The following is a 21,577-nucleotide window of genomic DNA, read 5'->3' on the forward strand; positions in this document are numbered from 1 at the left end:
TTATCTTTGTGCAATTTTATTTGTTGGGTACGGAAAAAATTTTGAAAAGTGGAAAATAAATATTGAGTTGTGGTGTGGGAATGAAGAAGATGGTTGAGTAATTTTAGAATAATAAGAAGAAGAAAATCCCTATTTTTTTTATAATTTTTTACCGTTGGACATGTTGGAAATTTATAATTGCCACCCTTCATGGTCCCTTGTTTATTGCGGTAACAATGTTTGCATTCTCAAATTTAACAATCACACTTTAAACATGTTATTATTGAAATACTCATTTTGAATTGCTAAAAATTCAATTGAATGACGAAAAGTTAATAAGAGTACGTAAGTCACTACATGCCTTAAGGATATGATTTGGGCATCTATACGCAGCATCCGGGTATCTTAATACTTATTGAATATCCATCACGAGCCAAAGCTCAACTACAACTAAATTTTAATGGTTTTACATAAGTCACGCATGCACACTTGGTTATTTATGTTACTATGCAGCATATGAGTTAGACAATAACATTTTCTTGGGATGGCCAATCCTCAGAGTCAAGCAAAAATGCCAAAGAATCTAAATCCAATGAGGCACCGTAGTCCTCCAGCTCGCAACCGTTTCCAACCGTCCAGCAGCCGTCGTTGATCATTGCCTCATCCAACGGTATAGAGTCGAGCGACTGAAATTCATTGCAGTATTGATCTTCCTTCACATCAATGTCGTCATCATCGCAGCCAAAGTTCTTCAAGATGTTGCTGCAGTCGTCTGCATTAGTCCTCGGAAACTCTTCGGTGCTTCCGCCTTGTTCCGCCAATTGGGTTTGATGAGATTGCAGCTCTAATGGGTTTGCGGCAGCTGCTGTATAATTTTCATCACTAGGAAAGTTTTGTGGGACTAAAATTTTGGACAACCTAGTGGCCTTGGTTCTTATTACTAGAGGTTTAGCAGCTGCAGTTGATGTTGTTTTGGACTCGACATCTTTCTTTTTCACTACGGATTTGCTTGGATGTTGAGAAGTTTCTTTCGAGCATCCAGAAGGAGAATCGGCTTTCGATTTCTTCCACAAAGTTGTGTTCCAGTAATTCTTGATTTCATTGTCTGTTCGCCCCGGTAGCCTTCCGGCTATCAACGACCATCTGTAGTAAAATATCAACAGAATTAGAGCATCCAACTTAAAACCAAAGTGGTTATCAAACGGTCTCCTAATTTTGAGTGAGAGAGAGAGAGAGAGAGAGAGAGAGAGAGATACCTGTTACCAAGAAGGTTATGGAGTCTAACAATGAGTTCCTCTTCATCACCTGAAATGTTGCCTCTCTTTATGTCTGGTCTCAGATAGTTTAACCATCTCAGTCTGCAACTTTTACCACATCTCTTTAGACCTGCATTTTATTCAGTTGGAAGGGTTTTGGTAAAACAGAGAGTGAAAACAGAGCAAAAGATAGGTAAAAATTGATGGAGAAAAAAGCAAAAAGCAGCTTTTCTCACCAGCTCTTTTGGGAAGGCTTCTCCATTTGCCTTCTCCATGGGCTTTAATGTAAGCTGTTAGAATTTTATCTTCCAAGGCAGTCCAGGCTCCTCTGTTGAGTCCTTCCTTGGAGCAACATGGACTCCTCCCCATTTTTTGGCTTTCCCTTCCCTGTTTCTCTCTCTCTCTCTCTCTCTCTCTCTCTCTCTCTCTCACACACACACACACACACACACTCACAAAGAAATAGGAGGAGTCGTGCCCTTTTATAGCCCACGCCACAAATGAAGAAAGACAATCAGAGTAGAAAGCGACTGTTGCTTTGAAATATTGTATCGGGTCTTTAGGCAAGGAACTGATGAGTCTTGTACAAGAAACTGTAGTTTTGCGAGGTAGGAAGGATTTGGTATTCTAGGGTTTTTATACACACAAGCACGATGAGTGTCATACATATTTACATTATCGGACTGTATCTGAAGCATTGATCGTCTTAATTTTTACTTGTATATATATATATATATGGACAACATATAAATATTAATCTTTGTATTAAAAAAAATATCTATTTAATAAGACCATCTCCGATCATGTTTTTTATTTTCTAAACTTAAATGTTAACTAAACAACTATAAAGTTATTTTAACAACTCTCTAGAAGGTAAAAAATTGTTATTAGCATTAAAAAACTAGTCAACATGCATTTTTCCTTATTAATTAGTTTATTAAAGAAAAGTCATGTGAGCGAATTAAAAGCGCTTACTAACATAATGCATATATAATTTTGCAACACATAAGAGTATATTTTTTTATTTTAAATAAAAATATGACACGTCTTGTTCTGTGAATTGTAGACAGCAACATAATCATATGCACGCAATTTCCGCCAAATCTTTTTTCATGATATGCAGAACTTCTCACTCTCATTTCTCCATCGTATGTGGAGTAGCCATGTAGGCTCCAATAATTTATCATCTACAGTCCTACAACTCCATTTGCAATGTGAATCATGAGGTGATGATTCATCATCTCCAAAACCCATATCTCATAAAAAAAAAAAATCAGATCTGTTTAGAAACCCAAGTGATTAACTGGAGCAATGAGAGAAGTTAATTTGCTACTGAAAATAATGGTCGTGAGTTTGAATTATTATACATTATTTATGTATCATTTCTGTTTAGTAATTTGTATAACACATAGGCAAATTTGATTCTCGTTTCCAAAGATTAGGAAAGGGATCATCTTCGGATCCCTTCCACCTAATCCACCAAGACCACAAATCCAAACTTTTGAAATTAGATCAAACGGCTACAAATAGGGGTCCACTTTAAACGTTATAATAACTTTTAACAGTTGGATCAAATTTTAAGAGTCCAGATTTATGACTTTGACGAATTAAGTGGAAGGAATCCAGAGATGATACCTTTCCAAAGATTACTAGGGATTTGAAAATTCCGAACCCCTTCTATGACTAAGTACAAATGTCCAAGCATTATTTCTCAATATTTGTTTTGGAGTACGTGATTAGTTAGCACACTGCCAATCATAGTTTCTTGCATGTGCACATGTACGTTGGAGACAGTGAAGTATTTTGAATCCAAAAAAGAAAGAAAAGAGTAAAAACGTTTATCAATGAATTCTAACAAAATAGAAAGAAAAATAATATCAAGATTCATTGAAATTATGTACTCTATATGGCTGGAGAGAAAACTGATCATTATTCATCATGTTGATAGCTACCACTTCCATGTTCATTGAGATTATATGTAAGGAGGAATTTTCTTTGTCGCCCAAAAAAAAATTGAGGAGGAATATTCTTTAATTCGGGATGTTAACAGCTTGCATTTTGTTTCTATATTATACATAATTATTCGCATATAGCTTGTAAATATTGTCTTCCATGTATATATAATTATATATGTATACAGTTCTTTTCCGTTTAGGGGACTCTCAAATAATTTTATTTGAGGGACACCTTGGTGCTCATTTTGTATATTTTTTTCAACTATCTAAATTGTTTATATTCAGTACATCAACTTATTCTTGTAAAAAATAGATAAATTCCACAACCATTAAGACATCCAATTGTAGTGAAAAAAAAATAGAAGGATACAGTTTGAAAAAAAAAAAAAAAAACAATATTACAACGACTACCATTAATCCAACGTCAAATGATTTCAGCTTTGGGTAATTTTTGGTGAATGATTTTTGAGGGAAGACCTAAATATGAATGGTTGGATCGTCAAAATATGGTGTGCAATGTGCCCTATATGAACGCCAAACACCAATGAGTAATTTGATATGACACTAACCACTGGCAAAAAATTCAATGAAATCAAAAGCAGTTTAGACACTTTGAAACTATTAACTCAATGTTTTTCAATAACCATCTATTTTAACACATGTCCGTATTAAAAATCTCTTGAATGTGAAATTCTTATTCATTATTGAAATAAATCCGTATATGTCTACTAAGACTATAATTATATGTATAAATATTGACAAACGTACGGGGTCTCATATCATTCTAGCTAGAGATTGTTTAACACGTATGTGTCCTCCTGTGTACCTAATTCTAGTTGGTAGGTTACGAATTTGTCCACTTTTTCGTATAAAAAGACCAAAAAGGAATGCATGGAAGTAAGTTGGATCAAGCACACATAGCATCCTCTCTGCGAAAGTAATTTACGGGATGTGGACACTTGCAAGCAGCCTACCAGCCCTAAGACCGGTAGTCACTAGATCAAATAGTCATTAATGACCAACCTGAATGCTTAAATTTATCATTCGGAACATCAACTAGTAACTGACGAGCAAATTTTAGCAGAGAAAATCTAAATAGAAGATTCGGCCTTATTGAATAGTTTGATTGGACTGCTTGAATCCTGTTCATATTTGGCAAACAGAATGCTGGAAAACAAAACCAAACTGAGCTTCAAGACAGAAGAAGAGTAGAAAACTAGCGGAAACGAGCAATGCAACGATCTGAATAAGTGGAAAACCTATTTGCTTGTTCTACCAAAAAGAAGAAAGAAAAAATGACCCCATTTACCCATTTACTTGTGGTTTTTATATCAATATGATTGGGTTAATATTTAGTGGGAGCACATGTATGTACTATTCAACTGTTCTTTACTTGTAACAGGTACATTAAAAAATCACACCGTTCCTTAACAAAAAAATAAAATAAATATTAATTAATTAAGCTCAGCTAACTCAACTGAAATTCAACTTGGCCTGTTTTGAACTTTTGAAAATTACATGAACTTATGTTTCAAAATCAAAATAATAATTATTCAACTTGTCAATTCTTTCAAATCACCTTAATTTATTTTCTCACAAAATTCTTATATATAGTTTACTAATTAACTTTGACCAGGTAGAGGTAGAGATCATATTGGTGGCAAATCATATTGATAAGTTATTTATATTCGGATGAGATCACGAGATATATGACAAGTTTTTTTTATTTTTTAATTATTACTATTTTTTTAATCTAAAACGCTGTTACATGGTGTTTTTATTCTATTCAAATAATAACACTATTCTTTTGGAGGTGTGATATCCACACTCCTTTTTATTTCATACACACCCTCTTAATTTGAGACCGTCAGATCGATTGAACTGAAGAAAATCAAAGGATAGAAATCAACAAGGGGTGTGTGAAAAAAAAGGAGTTTGAATAGCACAACCATTTTTTTAATATACATCACAAGTTAGATATGTCAATCATGTCGTCCACATATATAAAATAATTATTTTTGGGCGAACATAACAATAATTGTTTTGAGAAAGTATGGGTTTTCTCCTATCTTAATTTCATGAGTTCTCTTCCTCATCTAGCTAACTTTCAATCCTTTCACGCTGTGCTTGAGACTTCTAAGTGAGTCAACTCAGTTGCCATAGCTTCTTCTTTCCTTTCAGGTCCCAAACGCACGTTTCACTTAATATTATTCCTCACCTCACCCACCATCTAGTTTTAATTAGTTTAGCCAACTAGGGTTTAATATAATTTTTTTTGTGGGGATGATTTTAAAGCCTTTCAGTCAATTATTAATATTAATTTCCCGACGACCAGCTAGGGTTTAGGATCATTTTTGTTGGGGGTCTAATTATTTTAAAGCTTTCAATTAATTATGATCTGCGACAACAAAAAATTTTCTTTCCGCCATGCAGACTAGTCGATCATGTACATTTTGAAAAATTAGATTCATAATAAGAATAAACACTACTACAAAATTAGTTTTAGGTGTCGAATGACGGTGGCGGTTTAATAAACCATTATGTTTGATAAAACATATATGACACGTCATTCAGTTAGTGTCGGATAACAAAGAACTCCTATCGGTTATATCTAACATCAAACACAAATGTCGGATCCAACCGACATAAAATTATTATAACCGCCAAGATTTTTGAATTCCAAAAATCCCGCCCTTAACAAGAATTCATGGCGGATAGTTTGTTTTTTAATATATTTTTAACACATTCTGGCGGTTTTAGAGTTTCTAATGGCCGTTATAACCGACAAAATTTAACTATTTTATTATTTTAGTATTCAGTCGGTTATGGTAAATGTAATGTCAGTTAAATCCGACATAAGTGATTTATTTATTTTATTATTGTAAAATTACTTTTTTATTTCTTTATCGCATATTTTACATTTAAAATATTTTTGTTTGTATGGTAAAATTTTAAATGTTATATTGGTTAAAAAAAAAACACAAAAAACCCAAACATACACGAGTGCAAAATTTTGAGCAGGAAATTTCTCGCCACTTTGATTCAAAACAGATTAATGGCGGATTAAATCCGATGGAGAGAAATGGTATACATCTCTACTAATTAATAAAACACTCATTATCAACCAAAATTCTATGAAATTATAAGTTTAACCCTCTAATTAAAATAGAACATAAATAAGAAATATGGGCAGAAATGTAATTTCACACAACCAAATCTTGCTGTTTTTTTTTTTTTTTATCAAAGCTTCACCTATATGTAATCCTAACATATCTCTAATTAAAAAAATAAAAAATAAAAAACTTCCCACCCTCACATTTTCTATCACTCTCTTCCACTCTCCTTCTATTTCAAAAACTAAAAAAAAAAAAAAATTTCACACACTGCCCATATACTAGTAAGGGATAAGAATAACATTACGCTTTAATCCGTTGAAATCCAAACCGCATCCGCATGCATGCTTAATAAATTAATTCACTTTTCTTTAAGGAAAATTAATAAAAAGGCTTGAAAACTTTGAGTTTTAATAATAAGGACAAAATAAAGGGTAAAGTGAATAGTACATGATTGAATTTTTAGTGTAAAAATGTGATTTTTCGTTAAAGTGAACAGTACCGTGGGTTTTTCGTTAAAACTCCATTTTCTTTACACTTGTCCTGTTTTAATTGTGCCATTTGTATGAGGCCAATGAAACGTTGAGATCACTTCACGTAAATAGTTATGCTCCTTTTCATATTCTTCTTCTTTTCTATCTCGATCAATTTGCCACCGCCGCTGAAACCTTAAGGCCCTTTATCGCCTGCTCCAAGCCTCTGACCCTCCCGACGTCAACTACTAGCTACGAATCCCAGTATTCCCTTACATCGTTACTCCCAGTATCAACCAGCTAAACCCGGCCAACCCGCTCAACCGATCCACTATTACCAACCCATTTTCCTGGTCGGCCCCGGTTCCATAATTACCAACCCGATATCCTTAGATCGGTTAAGGTAGAACAGAAGCCGACCCGCTCGCTGCCCACTCTACCCCAACTCTTCTACCCTTAGTTTAAATGTATCATATTGGAGTAATTTATTGTGAATGGGATCGAATCGATCGATCGATCTTTTATTGTGAATGGGATCGAATCGATCGATCGATCATATTGGAGTAATTTCCGTCAACGAAAAAAATTTGCAGAAACAATGCAGATTGGTAGCTGAGCATAGTAAACAGTTATGGACGTATTGCGATGATCCAAATGCAGTAGAAGAAATGGGAAACGTAATTATTAATGTGATCAATAAATTTGACTCCATTTATCTTATGGGTATAGTTCCCGTTCATTAAACATCTATAAATTTATGTCACTAGTAGAAAAATCGAGTAGTATTTTTTATTATTTGTAAATATGAGGTTTTATCTTTCATTCATATGAATTGCAAGTTCGACGTTAAACTAAGTGGTTGGCTTAACCCAACTTCTATATCCAATAGAGTTGTATCAAACAAAACAAACGTAAACTTCTTGATACAAAAAATATATCTTTTATTTATTATTTAGCCGGCATCTACGTTCCATTGATGAAAAACCAAATTCATACACGTTTCTTAATTGATGATGATGATAATGAGCCGCGGTTGAAAATTAAAAAGATGCAAAGGGGATATATTTGATTTTGACGTTGTACTTGCACTAATAATTGGTACCTAATATTCATACCATTGGCCTTTTCCTTCTTGTTGTTCACACGAGAGAAAAATAAAGGCAGATAATTAAATAAAGATGTAAGAGGAAAAGGGGCAACAAACTTTCAAATTTCTAAGACGGTACTGGGAAAGTTAGATTGAAGAAGGCCCAGGAATAAATAATATTCGGAAATAGGAATGGTGGTTGAATCTTGAATGTGGAAGAATTTGAAGACTTGTCTTAAACTTTAAAGACAATATAAATATTAATCCAACATGATCAGTGTGCTATCTAGTATCTATGATCACATGACGCATGGTTAATTATTATATTACCTATAATTCAAATGTAATACTAAACAAAGGAAAATAATCATCGCCTCATCTTTTTTTGAGGATCTTGAAAATCGTGTAATTATGTCTGTTAATCATACATCATACGGTTAGAAATTATTTAAAATTTAAAATTAAATATAAATATATGATAAACGAACATGATTACACGATCCTCGGAATCCTCAAGAAAAGGATCCGGTGAGGATTCTTTTCCCTAAACAAAACCAACACTTACTCTCCATGTACTACAGTCAATCATTGTTAGAGTAAGATCTCTTTGGTTCTTTACTGTACATGCAACCTGAACCACTGTATATACATTTTTCAGTAATGCTAGGTAGAAAAACATTTTTCATTATAATCGCAATACAGTCACGTTGTTATTCATTTTTTTATTGCTATAACACTTATTTATACTATACGTAACTCATGAAATATATTTTTTTTTAAATATTATTATTAAGGAGAGGGAGAAGGTTTAAAAGTTGAAACTATTACGATAATTTAAAGAAGAAGAAAATTTCGAATTCGAGATGCATTGACGAAAACCAACACCTTATCCATTAAGATATATATTAAACCGTCGAATTCATAAAATACCTGTACTGTCATTCACTCATAGTAAAACACGTAAATGAGAAACACAATATATGTACTGTCACACAGAAATTTTCCTCAAAGCAGGTATTGGTAATTAACTACTATGATTAGAATATGTGATTCCGGTAGACAGGTGGATCATTATGAGCTTTAATTTAGATCCTCTCCACCAATCAGTGTAAGTGTACATGATGAAACTGATTAAGTTTCCAATTATTTATATATAAAATTATGCTGAATCTTGAAAAATATTGAACAAGGTGGTCTATGCCTAAGAATGAACACAACACGGCGCAGCTGCCCCCACACAATAGGAAACAAATCCGTGATTGTCGCTAAAGACTAAAAGAGTTGCAAAAACCCAAAGCCAAAGCACAAACTCTTGTGGAGAGATAGAGACAGGAGGGTGTAAGCAGATGCAGCAGTAGTAGCTAGCTTTCCGGTTATGGGAAGAAATCCTTGTTGTTCCAAGGAAGGAGTGAAGAGAGGACCATGGACTGCTCTTGAAGACAAAATGCTTGCAGATTACATCCAAGCACACGGTGAAGGAAAATGGAGCAATGTTCCTAAACATGCAGGTGAATATCATGGTCGACGTCGTTTTTCATTTTTATGTTTTATCAACCATTGTCATACGTCAGATTTGAACTCATGCGTTCTTTGATTGAAATCGGAAACATGATGCAGGGCGGAAGAGATGTGGGAAGAGTTGTAGGCTGCGGTGGCTAAATTATCTGAGACCAAACAAGCGAGGGGACATTACACAAGATGAAGAAGATCTCATCATCAGACTCCACAAACTCTTAGGCAACGGGCCTTGTCTTGTCCTAATTGCTTCATATATATATATATATATTTTTTTTTTTTGAAATACGTTAAAATATCAAAAATTAAATCTCAATTGTTTAATTAACCAAAATTAATTAAATATCGACATACAAAACTAACAATTTCGTGAATTGGAATTTGATAAATGATCATTTCGACCAAGTTCTTTTTTCTTCTTCTTTAATTTGTGTTGAATTTGATTACTAATTTACTTGGGGTTAAATTTTGTGATTGGTGTAGATGGTCTCCAATAGCTGGGAGAGTTCCAGGACGAACAAACAATGACGTCAAGAATTACTGGTATAACAATTTATGTAAGACACCACAACAGGAAGATAAATTATCATGTAGACCTCCACCTCCACTGAGTTTTCAGACACAATTAAATTATCATGTAGACCTCCACCTCCACTGGGTTTTCACTGATAGCTGAGGAATAATGGCTTATGGAGTAAATAACAAATATGTATTGCCTAATGGCATTATCGAAATTATGTGTATTGCAGTACTGAATAAAGGAGTTGCTTAGGATTTTGCTTCAGGCTTGTGCTAAGAAAATTAAAAATGCAAGAAGGTTGTACTTACATATTCTTTGCATCCTAAGTTCTATGCTCCAATTCCAAATTGAAGATAAGTTCTTGGATGAGAGAATAATTGTGGGATTGTTGCGAGATGTTGAGTATTCGTAGGCAACATTCACATCCCGCAACTATTGAGTGCATAAAACCAAAACCAATAACAAATCCTAACTTCACACCAAGCTTTGAAGCTATTATAAATGCCACAACGTCCTTCGCTTTCATAGCATTTTAATCAAAGCCCGGCGTACTTACTGCGTTTAATAAGAGCAGTAACAGGCGCCTCAGCCCATGTTGCAGTAAGTCTATAGGCCTGGATGAGAGACTGTATTATACATGAATTATTATGTAATCATATTACAATTATTCGATCCCTTCATTAAACCGTTAAGAAAGTACCAATAATTGCCTGACCTCTCTCTTTCGAATCAATTTGAATTTGCCTTCTAGCTCATTAATGTATGATTCTTAATCCAAAACCCACATCGATCATGAGTTCGTAATTAATCCTTCAACTACGGTATCGATGCGTAACCCCAAAATATGTGGAAAGTTTTTCACACACATACTCTTAATTATGCGTATTTATTGGATAAACAAATTTTGTTGTTGGTTTCTGTACTGCGTTTGTTTTCTGGTATATTATTGTGGATTTGATTAACTTTGTTTCCATTATTGTACTCCAATTAGGGTTCCCATCCCGAAACCCTAGCATAGACCAATGGGACCAATGGAGATAGAGAGTGCGTGTTCCCCTACCTAATGATGACTAAAGTTAAAATTCTACATTGGTCATCTTACAAAACAAATCACGTGAAGATAATATCGATGCGATTAGTGATATCTTTGAAATTTTAACACATGAACCCTAATTAGAAAACAACATAGACCAATGGAGCCAACGCTAGAGAAATGCTAGAGAAACCCTAACAAGAAAACAGCATAGACCAATGGAACCAACACTAGAGAGATTCTAGAGGGAGACTCTGTGTTTTCCCATCCCAAAACCCTAATTAAAAAACAGCATATTCCGATGGAACCAATGTCAGAGATAGAGTTAGAGATATCGAACTGTGGCTTTTCAACATTGATTTAATGGAGTAGTGTGGGAGAGAAGTGGCAGTTTCAGAAAGGAGTAAATACCTACCTTGTTAATTAGGAACTAGTGAATTCACCGCTAGATCTGCAAAGCCTGGAAAGTCAATCATGTGAAAACAATTAATCTAGAGGAATTCAATACCGAGGGACCTAGCTCTGTGTGTGTATATATATATACACACAAACAGGATCCCGTTCGGATCTCCAAAAACTGAGGTTGTTGAGCAATGATCATGGGCTGTTAAAATTTAATCCAACAGCTACAAACACGAAGCCCTTTTAAAAATTATAATAATTGTAACAATTTGATCAAATTTTAATGGTTACGATTTATTGCTCAGAATGCTTAGTTTTTGGGGATCGGAAGGGATTCATTTCCTATATACACATACATACATACAAATACCAGTTTCGTCAAAACCATGTCATAACTTTCTTGGGTAACACGGTACTCATCGCAAATGGTCGTCCCTAATCATCTCCCTTCCTGTCGTTTCCAACTTTTTGCTATACAGACACCAACCTTTAAATATAATAACTCACCCGAAAACAAAACAGAAACTGCTCCTCCCATCTCCAAAATATTAGGTCACATATTTTATAGTTTCTCAAGGAAAATTTTATTTACATGGACCTGACTCCTATATTAGGTCTTCATATTTTATAGTTTTTAAGGACAAATTTAGTTTATATGGACCTGACTCATATATGGGGCAGATAAATGCTGACTACCGTGCATGAATACCATACAAATATTGTCACGCCCATTGAGGCAGATGTGCAGGGCCTAGAGTTTCACGTAAACGCACAAGCCCTTTAAGGCACGTAGCCATCCCCATCCACTATATTCTATCTATGTAGGAGTAGCGGTGGTCGTTGAGTCATGAAATTAAATTGTTTTGGTAACACAGCAGCATGGATGTAGGGACGAATATATTTATATATCGCTGATATTTTACATGTGGGAGTAGTTTAGTGCGATCAACTACTATTTCCTTCTGCATTTGATAGCATTTTTTTTTTTTTTTTTTTACTTTTTACAAACGAAAGCATTAATGTGTTAAATTGTTAAATGTTAGGAGAGTCTGGGAGGGAAGCTAGTAGGAATCGAACCCACATTATAATGCATAGACATTGTTTCTTTCTTTTACTGCGATAAAACGTGTCATTTAATTACAACTAGTATACCATTTAAGGACATAAAAACAATTTATTTTTTATAGAAGCGATATTTTATACTAAATTTATTGAAATTATATGAAGAAAGTTTCGAAATTTTTCTTGAACACATTTCTTAATCAACTTAGCAGTCTCTTAAAAAAAGGTTGATTAATTACTCATAGGCATTACCAATGCAGTCAAAATAGTTTATAATTGCAACACTGACTTGCTAGTTTTTATTCAATTTTCAATTTCAATTTTCAATGTGCCAGTAATTCTTTAGTTATTAATGAAAGTACTTAGAAAGCTTCGCTTATAAAGAAAGTATTTTTGCTTATTACCATTTAGTGTGATATATGCTTACCATCTTATTTATTATGTTAGATGAGTTTAAATTTCGAGATTCGTGTAATAGATAAACATAAATTTCAAAATTCAAACTCATCTAACGGTGATAAATAAGATAGTAAACATACACCACATTAAATGATGACGAGAAAAATGCAATGCACTTATAAAGGGTGGGTGGGGTATTGTGTACCAAGATCTGTCACTTCCCAATAGGCATCAAGGTCCCCATATAAGAAAGCCATCTTTCCTTGGGACCAGGAGGGAAGAGAAAGACAGCTACTGCATATATAGAGAGAGAAAAAGAAAGATAAGATTGCCATTTTCCAAAATTTTAAAATGGGAAGAAGTCCTTGTTGCTCTAAGGAGGGACTGAACAAAGGAGCATGGACTGCTCTGGAAGATCAAATTCTCACAGGTTACATCAAAACCCATGGTGAAGGAAAATGGAGAAGGATTCCAAAGGAAGCTGGTGAGTAGCATATATATAAAATGTAGTTTAATTAGTTTGGTAATTTTTCTCGGAGAAGAACGATGATATAAATATATGACTAGCAGTAACCGATCCAAAGGGGTCAGTTGGCCCCGTGGAGGCCGGAAAGCTGGCTGGGGAGGGGAGCACCTCCGATGACCCTGTCTGAGTTTTTGGCAGTTCGTGCACAAGGGTGTTCGACGAAATGCTGAATGAAACTCGGCAGCTGCCTAGCGCACAGGTTTTTTTTTTTTTTTTTTAAACAACCTGGCCAAACGACTCTGTTTTGGGACAGGTTTGAGAAATAATAATAATAACGACAAAATCAAACACCTTTGCAGTTGATAATTCATAGTGTTTAATTGTGACTTCTGTTTCTTACTTAGCAGATTCTGCTTAACTAAGGTAATTAAACTTTGGTCCTTATGTGTGCTTTAATTGATATTGTGAAATTATTGAACTATATTACAAAGGGAAATTTGCATAAGCTAGTTCGGGGGGTCTACGGATACAAGAGGAAATTTTCTTGCAGTGACAATGAAACTATAATGCAATGTTTTCAGAATATAAAGAAGCGCCGTGAACAACTATTTTTACTTTGAATTATGAATGAACGTACTACTGTCTAACTTTACATTGTTATTTTCGTTTTAAAAAAAATCACAATTTTTACATCTTGACCCCATACGGTAAAAATCATGAATTGCACAAATTAAAAAATGTTTATTGTGGATGAATTTGATGTAGGTCTCAGGAGATGTGGAAAGAGCTGCCGACTGAGGTGGCTCAATTATCTTAGACCTGATATCAAAAGGGGTAACATTACTCAGGAGGAAGAGGATCTCATCATTAGGCTCCACAAGCTACTAGGCAACAGGTTCTCACTTATTTCTAACCCTAACGTGTTATAATCATAAGTAGATAGTCTTCGTTATTTGCAAGTCACATTTTAACACATATGGGAGAGTAAATCAATACAATCACACAAACAGCGGATGTCAAATTTTAATTTTTCTGCAAGTAGGAATGGCTACAAAGAACAAAGTATTTTCCTCGTCTTAATTTGGCTTTATATTTGTATGTGGATGTGCAGATGGTCACTAATAGCAGGAAGAATTCCAGGACGAACAGACAATGAAATAAAGAACTATTGGAACACATACTTGCGAAAAAAAGTGAATGGTGCTGAAACACCAAGGCTATTAGGAAATAAGGTGGATGAGAACAATAAGAAGAAGAAGAAGAGAGACAACTCAGAGAAGACCAACCCATCTGTTAATAAAACCAAACCACGGGCCATGGTGAAGTCCGACAGCTTTGCAGTTATCCGTACGAAGGCATCAAGGTGCAACAAGGTTCTGGTCATGCCGGACCAACTGCTTGATCATCAGATTAATCATGGGTTGTTAGAAGACACTACTACTACCATTTCAGAAGATAGCATGTTGGATTTTGATGTGGGGGAACTTTTAGTGTCTGAAAATATTGATATTCCAGATGATTCAGACTTCTGGAAAATATGTCAGCAGTTGGAAGACAACACTAACAATGGTGGCTCGAAGAACAGATGCCCGTCATCGACATCGCTTGCACCTCTTTTGTTCTCAGAGGAAATGCTCAAGGATTGGATGAGAGATGACTTTTTCAACCGTCAGTGTTGACCCTAGATGATCTCTTTAATTATATATATATATATATATATATATATATATATATGCTCTTCCGAAATCTCATGCACTTAATTGGGTTGTCTTGAACTTTATCTCAGATATTGAATAATATAAACAATCAGTAAGCCGAACATACGGTGCGTGGTTAAAAAAGTACTTGCACCGCAACGGATGCGTAGAAGTATAGATCGTCTTGTGGAAATAAATGAACAGCGAGATTCCAATTATAGAGCACTGGACCATGCCCCCTAACTATAGGCTTAAAATTAAACCTTCTTAATTATGCTTTTCTTGTCTGCTCAGCAACTTTCCATAGCCTTTTTAGTTAGAGTATTGCTAAAAAGATTAAATTTGGAGAATAAATTTACAAAATAAATTATGTATCACCAATAGAAATAAGCACATTTATAAACGTTTAAGTGATAAACCAGTCATCAACTTCCATGTCCTTTAGTTTCAAAACTTTATCTACAAATTCAGTCTCTCTAGCATTACTCTTTTAGTTAGAACAAATTAAATATATATAGTACCAGTTGATTCTGAACGTTATTGTCCACCATATAATATTTACTTTGATAAATTTATTGATTTAGAGTAATTATTTCAATTAGTTTACATTATTTAATCATGATTTCAAAGTAACTATTCTTCTATGTTGATAACGTGTGAACTAATCGATGGAAATCAACATAGAATTTCGCTGTCCATAACAAAAATGTGATAGAAACAATTCAACTAGATAGTTAAAAAAACTCCTAATGTAACTAAGTAGTCAAATATATATAATAAATCGAAGGAAATTCATTGATTCAAAATTTCTCATCATTTCTTTCGGAAGTTGTTAAATTCCATTGAAAACTTTTTTTAAAACTTCTAGATTTCAAAGTTTATCATCAGAAGAGTATGCTCAATGTCAATAAGTCGACGATATATTTTTAACTATGTAATGTCCACAGGACTCTCTTCAGTCTAGCTAATTGTGTTTTATGAATATAATCATCAAATCGTTCTTGTTTTCAATGAAATCCTTGTTTGAACATCGCATTGTCATTAAAAAAAAAAAAAAAAAGATTATTATAACCAACCTAATACCAAAACAATGAGGTATCGATCATCTAATAAATTAATAAACCAAGCCTCGGTTTTCTGAAACAAATGCAACTCGAACATGAGAAACAACTGTGCTGCGGTGGTCCTGGTGGACTTGGATCGAAGAACACTGAATTGTGGTCGCTCGTTTGCAAGTGGGGAATAAATTCCTTTTATCTTCTCAGCCACAAACCCTACCAACTTTCATAGTTTTCTAGCCATTTCTTTCACCGTTTGACGGAGTGAGAGTTAAAAAATTTGTTTTGGTTCCAGGCCTTCAGTTAAAAAAAGTATTTTGCTCCGCTCCCCATTGAGGGCCGGAGATTCAAAATCAAGTCGGCCCTAATTTATTTTGAGGAAAACTAATAAAAATGATTTGAAAATTTTGAATCTTAACGATAAGGACAAAATAAAGGGGAAAGTGAATAGTGCCATGATTGACTTTTTAATGTAAAAATGTGATTTTTCGTTAAAGTAAATAATACCAGGACCTTTTCGTCAAAATTCATTTTGTTTTGTAGCTTCAAAGAGTGGCATTGCGGGTGCCAAAGTGACAACTAAGTAAGGTAATTAATAATACAACAAAGTTCCATGACTATTAATTAGAGATTAGTTAAGCATAATCCATACCTGTCAGAACCTAGGTAACACATCAGTTCAACTGATGACGCCGGATCAACTACGACCAAATCAATAGTTTTGTATTATTTTATTTTATTTTTTGCTAAAACCTGAGTTATCTCACACCCTGAAAAGTAGAACTAATCCCCAGTTAAGTTTGGAAATACCAATAATTTTGTATTTGAACATGGTTTTTTTTACCGTTATAAAATCATTTATCTTTTACTTGCACATTATAGTCCAACACATATGCTAAATGAGTGTGATCCCTACATTTCCCCATTGACCTCGTGTACTCCCTTTTTCTTTACCGTTGAATGTAACGGATCAAAAGAAAATCAAGGGACAAATTGAAGAGGGGAGTGGAAGTCACTCTACAAAAGTTAATGCAAAGAACTCATTAAAACCAAAAAAAAAAAAAAAAAAAAAAAAAAAAAAAAACTTATTCATACGTGTTAACCAACGATTCGTCAGCAAGTCATACAATTTTGTATTACAGATTTTTTGTTTCACCCATTTTCCATCACCATTCTCTTAAAAAAGAATATGTAAAACTGATCTTGGATCCCTTTTTTCCTGATATACTATGTAATTTTTCTGAAGTTAAATATGATCGAACAACTAAAAATTGAAGATGAAGATCACAGAAAGAATCCTGATATTTGTATTACATGTATGAAAGGTTTTGCACGTACCTTGTATATACAATCATTCACTTCCGAAGACAATGGCGCGATAACTGCAATTCAGAAGGAAACAGAGTGAGAGAATCAAGCGAGTGAGAGATGGGAAGAAGCTCCAGTTGTGAGAAGGATGGACTGAGAAGAGGACCTTGGACTGATGTTGAAGACCAAATTCTGCTCGAGTATGTCAGGGAGATGGGGGAAACTATCGAGCGAAACAGGTGAGTTGGTTTCGATTCTACGTACGAGCTTCTTAGTTACAATGCATGAATGTTTATAAAATACGCGTTATTCGGTGCAGGTCTGAACAGATATGGGAACCGTTGTAGGCTTAGGCGGTTGAATTATCAGAAGCCGGATATCAAGAGAGGCAACAGGTACTTACTACTAGTACTTAAACCTTGTAAGCTTCGTTAAGTAATATGTCCTAGTTATGGGTGTTTTATGTAGATGATCATGGATAGCCGGAAGGCTTCCAGGTCGAACAGACAATGATATCAAGAACTACTGGAACTGACAGGAAAACCATCGAAGACTTCGCTGAAGAGGCTGCATCATCATTAGAAACCGACTCTCATTTTACCAAAGAACTCAGACAACCAAGCGATGGAATTGAAGCAAAGAATACAGAAGCAGAATCAGATTCCAGAGACGGATTCTTATACCAAACACTAATGACAGTGATATGCGGTGGATCTTCATAATGGATCTCAACACACGGCAACTTAGCATATCTGAGTTTCTCCATACCGACTTCTCAAAGCTTTGTGAACTGAATACGATGATTGTTGATTGCACGAATAGCTGCAGAAACGGGTCATTAATGTCAACCCCAACCACCGAAGCTCCTTCGCATTTGGAGGAGATGCTAAATGATTGGGAAGCTTACGACTTTTTGTCAGCCCTGAAGTTTATTTGGGTTCTTGATTCTTTTCCTTTGAATGTCAATATGAACTAAAATGGCCTCGTATGTTTGCTTATCGTGCATCCTTCATCAAATATTTCCCATGTATGGCAGCTACCATTTGTGATGGTGCAAAGGGCAAAATTTGCCAGGCTTTCTTGGTCTAGTTTCGAAACTACACGTCCTTTTCCCGGGAGAAAGCTTACAGGATAGGACTGTCGGAATTTGCCCTAAATGGGACACTGTTTTTAGTGTTACCGGTTTAGATTAACTGAGAGATCGTTGTGGTTACTTGTCATTTTCATTGCATCTATGACCGAATTAAAGTGAAAAAAGCAACATACATGAATACGAATTACTAATTCGATGAGATAGTAGACTTAACCAACATTTTCCAACATGAATATATATGTTAATCTAAAAAGGAGAATTAATTCAACCTCAAACTTTGTCAGCAACAAAAACTACTTAAAAAAGCTTGAAACTCGAGCTAATAGCCAAAAACACATCAAAATTGCTAGGTTAACAAAAGAACTACACGCCATGATTAACTGGCGTACCTTCCTAGTTCTGTCCGATGGCAATGCTCTACCTTATTCATCAGAATCATCACCATCCGTGTCTTCCCCTTCGTCCATGTTCTCACCATCCTCGTCGTTTTCCTTCTCCTTCCCACGGTCTCCTTGCACATTTTCTACTTTACCATTACTAATGCCATTGAAATCCAACCTACTGAACCCCATTTCGGAGATTTCAAAATTCCCATTAGACAGATTATGTGTAACTTCTGTCTCTCTCCCTGCTACAAAGGCTTCTAAAAGCTCTGAATAACCTTGCCTTTGAATGCTAACATCCATGCTAACCGAAGATGAAGATGAAGGGACGGTGGTCGGGGTTTTTGAGTACAGCTGACCCAACTGATTAAAATAAGAACAAGTTTTCGACTGAAGAGGACGCTTTTTCGCAGTGTGTTTGGTTTTCCTAAAGTACTTGTTGATGTTCTCCCACTTTTGCTTGCACCTTCTGGCACTCTTCTGATAGCCCATTGAAGCCATTAAAGCACTCACCTCTTCCCAGACATGCCCTTTTGACCCCAGTTCCACAAATTTCGATTCTACACTACCTCGAACTAGAATCAACGCCTCGACTTCACTTTGAGGCCATCTGCTATTTGTGCGAACAGCTTGGGAGGGTGTCAATTCCTCTGCGGTTTGGGGTTCGCTTACATTATCAGGCTGCAACAACAGTGGGGTTTGCCTAGGAGGAAGGTTGATTCTTTGGCCAGTGATTTCCTCAATGTATGAAACAATGAGAGCTTCTCTGCTTGAAGCTAGAGCCTGCTCATGGAGTTTGGCCATGGTTTCTCTCTTATGGTTCTCCTCCGCTTGATATCTCCATGCCTCTTCTCTCTCCCTTCTCTCTTTCCCCATTTTTTCAATCACTTCCAAATACTTTATATGAAGATTCTCTTGGTGATCCACAACCTGCTTCACCAAGTTCTCGAAAAACCTAGTCATTGAACTTAATTGCTCCTTCATTTTCCTCTTTCTCTTCCTCTTCTGAATCTTCCCCACTGAAAGCTCCTCTCCAATGGACGCTTCCGACACATTATCCACCCTAACATTATCAGCTGGAGCAGCATTAAGGCCATTAGGATCAACAAAAACCACAGGAAATTCCACATTTTTCGAGCAGTTTTCCCCGGTGAGCGCAGAGCCAGAGCCGGTTTGATTCTGATTAGCCTCCCCCATCTTTGCTAGGCTATAGATTGCTTCAAGCTCACCATAAAGCCTGTGTTTTCCCTCCAAGTCTCTGCAACTCTCCCCTTCTTCCTGCCTCTGCCTTTTGTTTGTTGTGTCGGCGACTACCGCGTCAAGAGGCTTCCAACTGCGGCATTAGCACAAACACGTGGAAGGTAAAAACAAAGGCAGCATGAAAGACAGAGAAAACACAGAACAAGTACAAGAAAAGCACGTAAATTTCTGCACTATCGATCAAAATTACCACATTGATTCTCTTCTAATCCCGTAATATTCTTGGGTTTTCCAATTTTTGAATCCTAAGTTATGTGGTCCACTGCTTTCACTGAGACCAAGCTTGAAACTTGGAGGGCTCGGCTGCCATGGCAGCCTGCCTTCTTCCTGCTGTGCCTGCTGCTGCTGCTGCAGCAATGCTTGGAATTGAAGCTGATTCTGTCGTTGAAACAAGTCGTGGGTAATCGGAATCGGATGAGCTAATTGACTGAGATGATGAAATGGCTGCGGCTGCTGCTGATGAAATTGTTGATGCAAAAAGTCCTGGTTTTGCTTCTGAGGATTGAAGACTGGTAAAACTGATGAATTAGAATCCATGAAGTGCTGATTTCCAATCTCTGCGGCTCCAAAATTCGACTGCATATCTTCTTTTTTTCAAATCGAAAAAAGAAAGAAATGTTTTACTGAAAATTTGAAATTTGAAAGCAATGTAATTTGAAATATTTGAAGCAGGGGAGAGTAGGGTTGTTTTTTTGTTCTTGTTCTTATTGGGAAAGAAATTTTAACAGAAAGGGAAAGAAATCTTAACAGAAAGATCCTCTGAAAGGTTCAATTTTCATACGCATAACAGACTGAAACTTTCAGAGAGTGAGAGTAGGAAAGGATAAGATTTTGGAGCTCCCAGAATTCATCTTGTCAGACCATATATTTAAATACTACATGATATAATAGTTTTTTTTTTTTTTTTTTTTTTGGGTCTAATGATAAATTTGTTTATAATCGAATTTTTTGTTTAAATCATTAAAAAAAGTTTTCAATCATCAACCGTGATATTAAGGGCTGGTTTAGTATTGCTGTACTTTGAAAAAAACTTGTTTCTGCTGTGCTGTGAGAATAAGCAGCTATGAAATAAAACAGCGGAGTGTTTGGTAAACTTTTTTGTAAAAGTGCTTTTGAAAAGAAAAAAAAAAGTAGTATTAGAGTGTTTGGTAAACTTTTATGTAAAACAGATGTGAAAAAAAACCGGTTTTTCAAAGCTGGGTTTTGCAGCTTCTTGTTTTTGGCTTTTTTTCATCCAAAACTATGAAAAAAAACTGAAGCTGAGTGTTTACCAAACACAAAAACAGCTCTTAGCTTTTTTTTATAGCAGCTTTTTTCAGAATCACCTCAGTACCAAACCAGGTCTAAATAAGGTCTCACTAGCACTTTTCATTCTTAAATATTGTTTTTGGAAGTTAAGTTAACAATGTTCTTTTGGGTTGTTAGAGCACAATAGCTATTGTTAATGTGTATTTAACAATGTGATAAAAAAAATTTCCGATTTATTTTATTTCAACACGCATTTGTTATACACAAAAT

General features: G+C 35.2%; 3 protein-coding genes across 3 annotated transcripts; 1 reads left to right on the forward strand and 2 right to left on the reverse strand.

Moving 5' to 3' along the window:
• Positions 1-291: 291 nt before the first annotated feature.
• Positions 292-1,686, reverse strand: LOC137716671 (transcription factor MYB1). Its single transcript, XM_068456078.2, has 3 exons — positions 1,472-1,686; positions 1,236-1,365; positions 292-1,122 (listed from the first exon to the last, which is right to left on the reverse strand). Exons 1-3 carry the CDS (start codon positions 1,602-1,604, stop codon positions 501-503), a joined length of 885 nt encoding a protein of 294 aa, XP_068312179.2. The 5' UTR covers positions 1,605-1,686; the 3' UTR covers positions 292-500.
• An 11,394-nt stretch (positions 1,687-13,080) lies between these two features.
• On the forward strand, positions 13,081-15,175 carry LOC137717124 (transcription factor MYB1). The gene is made up of 3 exons (XM_068456431.2): positions 13,081-13,278; positions 14,026-14,155; positions 14,372-15,175. The coding sequence occupies exons 1-3, from the start codon at positions 13,146-13,148 to the stop codon at positions 14,937-14,939; spliced, it is 831 nt and encodes a 276-aa protein (XP_068312532.2). The 5' UTR covers positions 13,081-13,145; the 3' UTR covers positions 14,940-15,175.
• Positions 15,176-18,586: 3,411 nt separating this feature from the next.
• Positions 18,587-20,911, reverse strand: LOC137716820 (uncharacterized). Its single transcript, XM_068456194.2, has 2 exons — positions 20,250-20,911; positions 18,587-20,132 (listed from the first exon to the last, which is right to left on the reverse strand). The coding sequence occupies exons 1-2, from the start codon at positions 20,639-20,641 to the stop codon at positions 18,839-18,841; spliced, it is 1,686 nt and encodes a 561-aa protein (XP_068312295.2). The 5' UTR covers positions 20,642-20,911; the 3' UTR covers positions 18,587-18,838.
• Positions 20,912-21,577: the final 666 nt, after the last annotated feature.

Source organism: Pyrus communis, chromosome 15 (genome assembly GCF_041283825.1).
Source record: "Pyrus communis isolate YQ-2024b chromosome 15, ASM4128382v1, whole genome shotgun sequence".
In the NCBI taxonomy this organism is placed as follows: Eukaryota; Viridiplantae; Streptophyta; class Magnoliopsida; order Rosales; family Rosaceae; genus Pyrus; species Pyrus communis.

Bases quoted from the DNA above. Each gene is read 5' to 3' on its own strand.
- LOC137716671 (XM_068456078.2), bottom strand. From the start codon at position 1,604: ATGGGGAGGAGTCCATGTTGCTCCAAGGAAGGACTCAACAGAGGAGCC. The intron at 1,366-1,471 runs GTGAGAAAAGCT...AATAAAATGCAG, and splicing joins AAGCCTTCCCAAAAGAGCTG to GTCTAAAGAGATGTGGTAAA. The intron at 1,123-1,235 runs GTATCTCTCTCT...ATTTTACTACAG, and splicing joins CATAACCTTCTTGGTAACAG to ATGGTCGTTGATAGCCGGAA.
- LOC137717124 (XM_068456431.2), top strand. From the start codon at position 13,146: ATGGGAAGAAGTCCTTGTTGCTCTAAGGAGGGACTGAACAAAGGAGCA. The intron at 13,279-14,025 runs GTGAGTAGCATA...AATTTGATGTAG, and splicing joins AAGGATTCCAAAGGAAGCTG to GTCTCAGGAGATGTGGAAAG. The intron at 14,156-14,371 runs GTTCTCACTTAT...GTGGATGTGCAG, and splicing joins CACAAGCTACTAGGCAACAG to ATGGTCACTAATAGCAGGAA.
- LOC137716820 (XM_068456194.2), bottom strand. From the start codon at position 20,641: ATGCAGTCGAATTTTGGAGCCGCAGAGATTGGAAATCAGCACTTCATG. The intron at 20,133-20,249 runs GTAATTTTGATC...CTAATGCCGCAG, and splicing joins ATTAGAAGAGAATCAATGTG to TTGGAAGCCTCTTGACGCGG.